General features: G+C 39.4%; 2 protein-coding genes across 2 annotated transcripts; one reads left to right on the plus strand and one right to left on the minus strand.

The window, feature by feature from the left end:
• Positions 1-5,350: 5,350 nt before the first annotated feature.
• On the minus strand, positions 5,351-6,439 carry LOC112163836 (F-box protein CPR1). Its single transcript, XM_024300089.1, has one exon. The coding sequence runs from the start codon at positions 6,437-6,439 to the stop codon at positions 5,351-5,353; it is 1,089 nt and encodes a 362-aa protein (XP_024155857.1).
• A 3,739-nt stretch (positions 6,440-10,178) lies between these two features.
• LOC112163838 lies at positions 10,179-11,147 on the plus strand. The gene is made up of 3 exons (XM_024300090.1): positions 10,179-10,439; positions 10,539-10,879; positions 10,964-11,147. The coding sequence occupies exons 1-3, from the start codon at positions 10,179-10,181 to the stop codon at positions 11,145-11,147; spliced, it is 786 nt and encodes a 261-aa protein (XP_024155858.1).
• The last annotated feature ends 246 nt before the right edge of the window (positions 11,148-11,393 follow it).

Here is an 11,393-nt window from a genome sequence, read left to right on the forward strand (position 1 = left end):
ACCTTAGACTGATCGGGCAGGGGAATTTTCGTACTTGGCAAGTATTGATTTGGGCTTGGGCCTACAAGCAATCTGAGCCCTAATGTATTAGGGTATGAGCCTGTGTGAGGTTGAATTAACTCCTATGAGTCTTCTATGACATTTCTAGTGTCTTAGTTGTACCACAATTACGTGATTGGCAAGTAGGGGCTGTTAAATGATTTCTTTTCCGTAGGAGGCGAGGGTTTTTCATTCTTGTATAGGCTCGCTTAAATGTGAGTGTCCCAGTGATCTTTAATGGTTTGCTTTAGCATAGGTAGGTTGCTCCGGCTTTCGCCGGATTTTTTATGTAAGTTTTGGTAGACTACAACCTTTTTGCTGTTGATCTAATGAATTGAACTTCTATTTAAAAAAAAAAAAAGGTTCTAATTTGAGATTGGAAAGGAAATAAAAAATGAGATATGACTGAAACTTGACTCTTGTATAAAGCCAAAGGGTTTTTAGTATAATCATTTTGTATGTACAATAAAAGTAGTGTGTTGACTACTCTGTCTTGTTAATTATATTTTTAATGATAAAACTATTATGAAAAGAACATAGCAAGATAGAAAGAGGTGAGAGAGAAAAACCCTTGTTTTTGGGATCAAGTAGGATGGACGCCGTTGACGAGATGGAAGTGAGGTTGGCTGCATCCCTCGGCTTAGCTGATGGAAGGAAATTGGCGGATCTCAGGCCACCAAAGGGAGAAGGTTTGCAGCGCTCGCAAACTTATCTGGTTAGCAAGTTACTGACTGCTTGGGATTTCAATAAGCTATCCTTCATGGGTATGTTTCGAAGTGCATGAATGAGAGATACACTATGCAAGAGCACGATGATCCTTTTTCGTTCACTCTAACAGACCCTTCTTATCGGAATCACATTCTATGCATGGACCTTGGGGTTTCGATTGGGCTTGAGTGGTTTTGGCTCCATATGATGCAGCTGGTCTGATCAGTGGTGTATCACTGTCATCGCTGGCTTAGTGGATCAAGGTCAGAGGAATTCCTCCAGCCTTTCACACTGATCGTTGCCTTCGCATAGTGGGTAGTGTGTTGGGATGCTATATTCAGAAAGACCTCGTGGAGTTTGAGGCAGCCCAGAATCAGTCCTGGATTGAGATCGATCTTATGCAGCTGGTAGTCTTCCAGCGGTGCTTCACGACGATGAAGGATGGCATGGATATTGACCTTGAGTTCTTTTTTGAGATACTGTAATAGGTGTTATCAGGATTGTGGCATGTTAACCTAGCTATGTCGGGCTACCATGTTCAAGATCATCGCTGGCAGTGCCTTTAGGAGGGGGGGGGGAATATCACATGCACAGTGTAACCTTGAGCGTGCACTGTCTAGGGTTGTGCACAACATCTCTACTGGGACGAGTTTAATCTTTAGTGCTCAAACAGCTGATACAGGGACCTAGGGGCTGGCCATATTTGTACCATAGCCGGCCCCTAAACCTAGGGCACATCGGTCTTTTTACATCAGGATAGTACAAACTAAAGTTGATGTAGCTAGTGGTGAGGGAGGCCAAGGCTGGTGCTAAGGGTGAGCAAGTGATCAGGGCTGTGGAAATGTTAGATAGTAGTGGCAACAATGGTGGTGGTACAAGTGCCCTGACTGAGAGCATTGAGGCACCAACCAAGATTGCGCAGAGTAGCAGTGAGGAGCAAGTTAGCAACTCCAAGACTATGCAGGTTGTAGGGGTGTGTAGGAAAAGGTTTGACATTGATGATGTGTTGCTGAAGAAGTCTTGGCTTAGTCTTATTATGGGCAGTACTAACCTTGATGTCGTGTCTATGGGCTTAGCAATTGTGCAGCCTCCACAAGAATCCAAAGAAACGTGGGAGGCCAAGAAAAGCAAGGAATAGGCCTGTCACGGCTCAAATTTTGAATAAGATATTCAAATCCGAAACACAATAACCTAACCAACATCCCGAAATTGCATAGAATTTTCAATTTAATCTAAGCAATAACAGTAATCCATAAGCATATTCTCAGTAAGGACTCAATCACTCGAGCCGAACGTTATAATAACAAGTATTTACAAAATCAGAATGAAATGAAACACGAATGTAAACGCTCACTAAGAGCATAATACAACCAACAGTTAATAACAAAAATAGTAGTTAAGAACCTAAACTGCTGCAACTACACCTTGAACTCAGCCCTGGTGGTCCTGACCTGCATGAATAACCGTTACACTATAGAATAGTGCACAGGGATTGCAAACAACCCGGTAAGCTTTTGAAGCTTGTATGAGTAAACTCAAAACTGGATAAATCAACAATCTCTGTTTAATCATTTTTCAACCCAAAATCAAATTAAAGCAACTAATGTCACCTCTACAATTTATTCAAATCAAGTCCCACATGGACGACAAAAGAAAAGACACCAACACTTTCTTTTAAACAAATATACCCATGGGCACACGATAACTCAAAATTATCCCCCAATCAGTATATTGCACTCAGAGGCACACGATAACACAAAGTTATCCCCCAAGCAGTACAATGACAGACATACTAGAGCTCTAACTAAATCGTAGTCTGTCACCTCGGCCAAGGTTCAAGCATACGATATAATTGCCTCGATTACCAATGTGACAAAAGGTCCTCAGACCGAACATTTAAAAATCCACATGACTTAAAATGTTACACTCAATCCAAGATACTCTTTAAGACAATCACATCAATCAATCACATGATATATTGCATGCTTGTAAGAGAAATGCACGAAATAACAATTCAATCAACTCTTAATCATTACTTCACCCAATGTCACACCATCCAATATATATATATATATATATATATATATATATATATATATATTTGCTCACCTTAGAGACAGTTTTAAGGGACTGTGAAGGACAAATGTATCTTAACCACATGTATTAATATAAAAGCAGAAATTATAATAACTTAAAACTGTGCATTTATTTTTAGCCGTCAGATTCACTTGTCCCTCACAGTCCCTTAAAAACTGTCCCTTAGGTGAGCAGACCTTATCTTATATATAACAGACACTTAACGAGAGATTAATCTGAGTATCAAATTAACCTTGGCACCAAAATTGGGAGACTGATGGTAAATTTATCTCTAAAATTAAACTATAGAACCAAAGTGACAACTCCCATCACAATTAAACTTCACAAGGATGCCCATGTCTTGTTGGTAACATCTCAGAACTTTTTGGGAAAATTTTAAGAACAGTACATGAAGTATTGGCCGTTCCGAAGTTTGGTGTATTTGGTTTCAAAGAATTAACTTTGGTACATGACGTTACAATCCCGACCCAAAATTACGGCCCCCATTAGTCAACTTGATTTTAGTCAAATTTGTAAGGGTAAATTTGTCTCTTCATGAATTAACAAAAAAAATTGCAGAAGAAGAAGAAGGAGAAGGAGGAAGAAGAAGAAGAAGAAGGAGGAGGAAGAGAAGGAAGAAGAAAAAGAAAAGGGAAGAAGAAGAAGAAAAATTGCAGAAGAAGAAGAAGGAAGAAGGAGGAAGAAGAAGAAGAAGGAGAAGGAAGAAGAAAAAGAAGAGGGAAGAAGGAGGAGAAGGAAGAAGAAGAAGAAGAAGAAGAAAAATTGCAGAAGAAGAAGAAGAAGAAGAAGAAGGAGGAGAAGAAGAAAATCATATTTGGGTACCCAGATTTTGGGTGTCCAAATCAAATCGGGGAGGGAGGGAGGAAGAAGAATGAAGAAGGAGGAGGAGGAGGAGGAGAAGGAAGAAGGAAGAAGAATAAGGAGGAGGAAAAAATCAAATAATCTGGGTATCCAAATCAAATCGGGGAGGGAGAGAGGAAGAAGAAGGAATAAGAAGAAGAAGAAGAAGAAGAAGAAGGAAGGAGAAAGATACCCAGAAATGGGTGTCCGAGAGAGGGAGGGAGAGAGGAAGAAGAAGGAAGAAGAGGAATAAGAAGGAGAAAAAGGAGGAAGAAGAAGAAAAATACCCAGAAATGGGTGTCCGAGAGAGGGAGGGAGAGAGGAAGAAGAACAAGAAGGAGAAAAAGGAGGAAGAAGAAGAAAAATACCCAGAAATGGGTTTGAGAGAGAGAGAGAGAGAGAAAGAGAGAGAGAGAGAGAGAGAGAGAGAGAGAGAGAGAGAGAGATGTGAAAACCCAAAATTACCCTTTGAAAATTGAATAATTTCATATGTTTAACGGTGTTATTGACGTCATGTACTAAAAGTGGGTTGGGATTGGAACTTCATGTACCAAAATTAATTCTTTGAAACCAAATACACCGAGCTTCGGAACGGCCAATACTTCATGTACTGTTCTTAAAATTTTCCCGAACTTCACTCAAACCACTTCAATGGTAAAGATGATACACCAATTCAGCTAACTTTGCACGACTGAGTTCTGAGGGCATATAGAAGTACACTTTCTCCAATTCATTTTCAGCAGAATAATAATAGTTGATCAACCAAAATTAACCAATTGAAGAGAACCCATTGATCAGACAATTTGTTGGGGAACAATTGCAGTGGAATCTCGTAATATCACCGACCAAAAATAAAATCCATAGAGCCTTCAATCACAACATCTTTAGTCTGGCTTGACGCAATATATTGTCTTGCTTAATCTGCTTTCTTTTTTATTTTACTGGCAGCATCTGTCCTATTGTTTACAGTATTGAAAAGTACTTGCAGTCAAACTTACAATTTCTACCAAGCCATTGAAAAGCATAATGTAATGGATTCATTCTCTACTCTCTAATGATCACACATAAACAGTCTCAATTCAAAGTTTCAAACCCATAAATAAGCTTATTTAAATTGATAGAGAGTAATTACTATTTAGCAAACTCTCAAAAGAATACAATGGCCAATCATTAAAGACCAAACTATAAAAATAAATAAAAAATCATTGGTTGAGTTTCATTGATGGTTTACAGTTCAAATGCATGATGAAAATAGAGGGGATAATGAGAAGTGAGTAGCCAGAATTTGAATGCATTAATCAATTATATGGGCAAACTAGACTCCATTGGTATGCAATCATAAAAGCGGTATCAAAGTATGAAGTCATAGGTTTAATGTTGTACTTCACAAATGTATTGGTTTAACATCAAGTATCTAGCTAGCAAACCAATTTCTTAAGACACCTTTCTAATACAAGGAAAGATAATTTACGTACCAAAGATCCAAATTCTCATCACATAACAAAGTACATTTGGTTAAAACTAAAACTTACAGAAGTCGATCATTGAAACATATATTATCATGAGGGTGACTCATATAGTCACTAATGTGAACTAAACAATTACAATAAAGAACATAGAGGTTGAAAATGAGGAGTCACTAACCACAATTTGAAGGCAGTTCAGATCAATCATTTAGCCAAAGTAGACTCTCTTCATATGCAATCACGTAAAAAGGCTCCTTTCTAACCATATATGTTTCAATCTTCTCTTCCTTAAGGCCAATCCTTATCAACTCGCACTTACACCCCCTATAACTATGACTCCATTTCTCCAGAAAAGTACTAGTTTCCGTAGCCAAGACCGGCCTCAAATCAGCTATCCACTCACGCTGATCCGAAAACTTCAAGTTATAGAGCTTAGTCCAAGAGTCTGCGACCTCATACTCTCTCATGACCCACAAATCAATGCAACTATCATTAGCATTCTTTTGAATAATTACACACAGGCATCCTCCAACAGAACCGAGACTTGATATATGGACACCACCATGGTGGTAGTTAAGAGAAGCAGGCAGCGACATTGTTCGGAACTGCTCCTTTGCCAAGTCAAATGCAACAATATCTCCATGAAGATAGATCCGCCAATGAAGTGCCTCATTAAAAAGATTCCCCAGGTAAAAGACGGGATGGTAAGGGACTTCAATAGTTTTCCAACTCTTAGCTCTGGATGAGAAGACCATAGCCTTTGCTATCTTCTTCCCAGAGACATCAAAACTGATAATAACTTTGTAGTCGTCAATGGTGGACACATAGCCAAAACCATAAAACCATAGAATTGCAGAGGGAAGAGCACCTGGGTCAGGTAATTTTTTGAAGAAGCCAGTTGATGGGTTCCAGATATACATATCTGAATTGCTAGAAGCTGCAAATACCAAACCATTGCAGGAGCACAGTATTCTGACATGAAGGCCCGGTTGCTTGAATGGGCACCGAACCTTTCTGAAATCCATCGGTTTCTCAAAGTCTAGGGATTCACAGTCAGATTCATGGATGGCTCTGCGACTCAGGGTTTGCTGCTCGGAAGCTATCTGGAATTGGGATTTGGCGAAATTTGGGTCGGACAATATCATGAGGCGCCAGCGTTTCGAAACGCAGGTGAAGCGAATTAGGGATTTGATCGGCAGCCTCTTCAAGATTAACACTACCAAATCTTCCGGTAAGCCCACGAAGATGCACAATCGCATATCGGTATTCACCGTGGCGAACGAGCCCATGGGAAGAAGTTCAAGGGTTTAATTTTGTTTTTTAGGCTTTATAGTTTACAGTGATGGGCGGGAAAAGAGCAACGACGTCGTAGCCGTAGTGAGGCTTTGGGAGTTTTTAACTAGGGTTTTTATTAGAGGATTTGATAGTATCCAGACTTTAAAAGTGATTATTTAGATAGAAAATTATATAGAAGTGTCATTTTAAAACTTGGGCTAAATACTAGTTAGTATTTTGTGGTTTAGGTCCAAAATCAATTCAGTCCCTAGACTTCTAATTTCATCAAAAACACCCCTGCACTTTCAATTTTGATCTAATAGGTCCAATTCGTTAATATTCTGTTATGGGTTCAGGTTATAGTTGGATTATTTGTTGAAAAACTATTTATTTTTAATAGTAGGACTCACTCCTAAATTGACTATGCAGACCACATCGACACCACATCATAAAAAATAGGTCATATATGAGCCACATTAACAAGTTAAATAACTCAATTGTCGGAAAACTAACAAATTGGACTTATTAGATCAAAATTGAAAGTGCATGGGTGTTTTTGATGAAATTAGAAGTTCAGGGACTGAATTGATTTTGGACCTAAATCACAGGGTAGTAATTTGTATTTAGCCCTTAAAACTTTAATTATCAATAGAGCCAATAAATCTTTTTTGTCAACATAAGGCCACTTTGAGGCTAAAAATGTGATTACTTTGACTATTATACCCCTCCAGAATTATATCGAAGAAAATTTTAATCCAGATATATTTCAAAACCAGAACTCATTGCTCTCTCTCTCTCTCTCTCTCTCTCTCTCTCTCTCTCTCTCTCTCTCTCTCTCTCTCTCTCTCACACACACACACACACAGAGTTCAATTCCAAAACGGAGACATGAAATCGACCTCCTCCGATCGATGCCGGCATTCTGATTTGAACCTTTGATAAGTCTAACTGCAGCTGAAACGGCCCCAAAGCTCTGCCATCGCTTCGATCTAAAACAAATGGTGGCAGCACAAGAAGATGAGGAACCTCGAGCTTCCAATCATCGAGCCAGCGGCAAGGAGCTCAAATTCGAAGCAGAGTCGTTCTCCGACGAGCGGTTATGATCTGGTGGCTCAGCTCTGAAGCAGTCGATGCTTTCAAAGCGCACAACTCCTAGCCTCGGCCTCATCACCATATAATAAAAAACCTTGATCTGGTGGCTGAGATAACACAGACCTCCACAGCCCGTTGCAAAGGTCATCGTCGGCGGCGGTAGAATCGTCCATGTTCATGTACAGCCTCAAATCTCGCTTCCGTCCAAGAAGATGAAGATGAAGATAAGAACCTGAGTTGCTCTCCATCGAGCCAGAATCTAATATTTCTTCTTAATCAAAGAATTTAACCGGTGGCGGCGAGCGGCGAGCGGCGGGCGTCGAAATTGAGTCATGATGAGCTCGGCTCCTTCGTCTCCAAGCCACAATTCTGTCATCTCCAAGCCTCAGCTCCGTTGAATCCTAGCAAGGAGAAAACGGGAGTGGTTAAGAACATCTGGAATGCCATGGAAGTAGCAGAAGCTACAAATTGCTCTCAGATCTAAATCCAATCTTCTTCTCAATCTGTTGACCCTTTGCTCCCTCTTTATGTTTACATTTTCCGGTGCTTGATTTTCATTTTGTATTTTCGGCTTCTAGCTTGATTTTTGTTATCGGAAAAAAATTAGAAGGTGATTTGATTGTGATTTATTGGAATGAATGGGTTTGGATTTGTTTGAATTCATCTGTTGTGGAATTTTGCAGGGGAGAGAAAAAGAGTTCTGCTCTTGTATGATTGGTGGGGGGGGGTTTGTTAGTTTGTATTGTTTTGATTTCTTTTCGTTTTGTTGTGTGGAATTGCTAGATTAACAGTAGCTTATGTTATAGTGGAGTAGTGTTTTAACACATTAATAGTAGTTTTTGTTATAATGGAGTAGTATTTTTTTAACACATTAACCATAGCTTCTGTTTGAGCATTGCAAGTCTTTGAGAATAACTTTTAGTATTAGTTATAGTAGTTTTTCTTACTGGTGACAGTAGTTTTTTGTGTTTGTGATAGTAGCTTTTGTTGATGGTCAAAGTAGCTTCTGTTACTAGAGTAGCTCTTTAGTGTAAGAGTAGCTCGCTAATGTTGGTGATAGTAATTTTTGTTGTTGGTGACAGAAACTTTTGGTGTTTGTGAGAGTATCTTTTGATGCTAGTGAGAGTAGCTTTCTGGTATTTGTGAGAGTAGCATTTGTTGTTGGTTAGAGTAGCTTTTGGTGTTGGTAACAGTAGTTTTTGTTGGTGGGGATAGTAGATTATGGTTTTGGGGAGAAAAGTTTTTTTTGTAACAGTAGTTTTTTTTTTTTTGTCACAATAGCTTTGGTTACTGATGATAGTAACTTTTGTTACCTCGTCGGAAGTTGCCAGTAGCTTTTTTTGTTGATGACAGTAGCTTTTGCTACCTCACCGGATGTTGCCGGAAATCTCACCACAGTCGCTTTTGTTGTCAGCGACAGTAGCTTTTGATGTTAGTAACAGTAGCTTTTGTGGTCGCCGGAGGTTGGTCGGAGACCCGCAGGAGTTGGCCAGAGACCTCGCCGAAGAAGAGAGAGAGGATGATTGTTGACTTTTTACTCTAGTGGCAGTTATGTAAATATGTTGATTTTTTATATCCAAAATTTAATACATGTTTTAATTTAGTGGCCTTATGAGGGAAAAAAAACAGTTGGTGGCCTTATGAGGGAAAAAAACAGTTGGTGGCCTTGTGGTAAAAAAAACATTAAAATATGCATTTATGTGTAATTAACCCTTATTTAGATACCCAAACTTTAAAATTAGGCCATTTAGATTCTTCCTTTAAAATTTCATCAAATTTATGTTGAATAGAGACATGTGGCACTCATTTGATCTGAATATCAGAGGTAAAATTGATTTTTTTGCTCCAACTCTTCCTTTTTGATATATTTAGTTGAAACTCTCTTCCTTCAATCCTTTTTGAGTGAATTTGTTGAATCATATGGTTATAGCATTTTATTTATTACTTAGTATGAGTGAATGACAATTAATAATGTTCTTTTAGTTACTCTTAATGTGATATATATAAGAGTAATAATTACATCTATTAGCTCATTTATACGTAAGGCTTACGCCTTACGCCTCAAGGCCAACGCCGAACGCCATACTTAAGCTCTCCCGAAAACGCCTCGACTTATGCCTTAGCGTTTTAAAACATATTTCCACCAGCCTTTGCTTATCATTTGGAGACCGATGACAACAATAATAATTGAAATAACTTTATCAAAATTCTCAACAACCACTACAACAACATGATTTTGTGATTCATCATTGCTCCTTAATTTAGTAGAAAATCCACCAAAATCTATTACAAGCCATTTGTATTACACAACCAATGAGGCCAACAAGGATGGAATTGTTAATTAAGGCGGTGGCCTAAACTTTACCTAATTATGTTATGAATTGTTATGTGCTCCCTAAATCTATGTGTGATGAGTTACAGCAACTTTGTTGTCAATTTTTTTGGGGTAGTACTGACGAGAAAAAAAGAATTCACTGGAGGTCTTCGGAAAGAATGTGTTTACCAAAGGATAAAGGGGGATTAGGTTTTAAACAGCTCCATGCTCATAATCTGGCAATGCTTTCTAAGCAGGGATGGAGGTTGTTTTCCAAGCCTGACTGACTTGTAGCCCAAGTATTTAAAGCAGTATACTATCCTTTTGGCTCCTTTCTTACGGCGGACATGGGTGAGCGGCCCTCCTACTCGTGGAGGAGTTTATTGGAGGCTAGGCCTGTGTTACAGGCAGGACTTGTATGGAGAATTGGCAATGGGCAGTCCATGGACATTGGGAATAATGAGTGGATTCCAAATGTATCTCATCATTCCATTTCTCGAACGGATGATACTATCTTTGAGCGTGTCTCTGATTTAATTCATGGTGATTCATTAACTTGGGATCATGCAACTGTGCATGCTTGTTTCGAGCCTCATGTAGCTGCTCAAGTGTTTTCCATCCCTTTAATTAAGTTCTCATTTCGGTCATGATAGGGTGTCTTGGAAGTTTGAGAAACAGGGTTACTTCTCTGTCAAGAGTGCTTATAGAATACTAGAATAGCATGTGACTTCTCTATTGGCAATATCTTTGCTTCGTCTTCTTCTGGGGATCCTTACAGTCCTATCTGGAAAGCCCTATGGAGGGCTAAAGTTCCTAGTAAAGTGGCTATCCAGTTTGAGAAACGGGGTTACTTCTCTGTCAAGAGTGCTTATAGAATAGCATGTGACTTCTTTGTTGGCAATATCTTTGCTTCGTCTTCTCCTGGGAATCCTTACAGTCCTATCTGGAAAGCCCTATGGAGGGCTGAAGTTCCTAGTAAAGTGGCTATCTTTAGGTGGAGAGCGGTGCATAATCTTTTACGTAGTCGTGCAGCCCTAAAGTCCAAAGGGTACACAGGTCCATTGCAATGTGTAGTCTGTTCTAGAGGTGTGGATAATTTAGAACATTTATTCTGTGAATGTTCTTTTGCCAGGGAGATTGTGGGTGCTCCTCCATTTTCCATTCCTAGGTCTACACTCAGGTGGAAAGATTGGATGTTGGATCGGGCTACCTCCTTGGCCCTTGAATCCTTTGATCAGTTGCTTGTTCTTCTTTGGAGTATATGGAAATATAGGAATGATGTTCTATGGAGGGACCGCATTCGACCCAATGCTTAAATGATTGCCATGGCCATGGCATGGTATGATGCATACTTACAGGCAAATCATTCTACTGCTAATTCCCAGTAGGACCAGTCGAGACCTCCCAAGAACTAGTGTCCTCCAGAAGATGGGAGGGTGAAGTTCAATGTAGATGATGCTTTATTGCCTTCAACTCAGTAAGGTGGTATGGGGGGCGTGCTTAGGAACTTCCTGGGTCAGTACATTGCTGGCTTCTCTCATAGAATGGAGTTTGTTAGTTCC

Source organism: Rosa chinensis, chromosome 5, assembly GCF_002994745.2.
Source record: "Rosa chinensis cultivar Old Blush chromosome 5, RchiOBHm-V2, whole genome shotgun sequence".
Lineage (NCBI taxonomy): Eukaryota > Viridiplantae > Streptophyta > Magnoliopsida > Rosales > Rosaceae > Rosa > Rosa chinensis.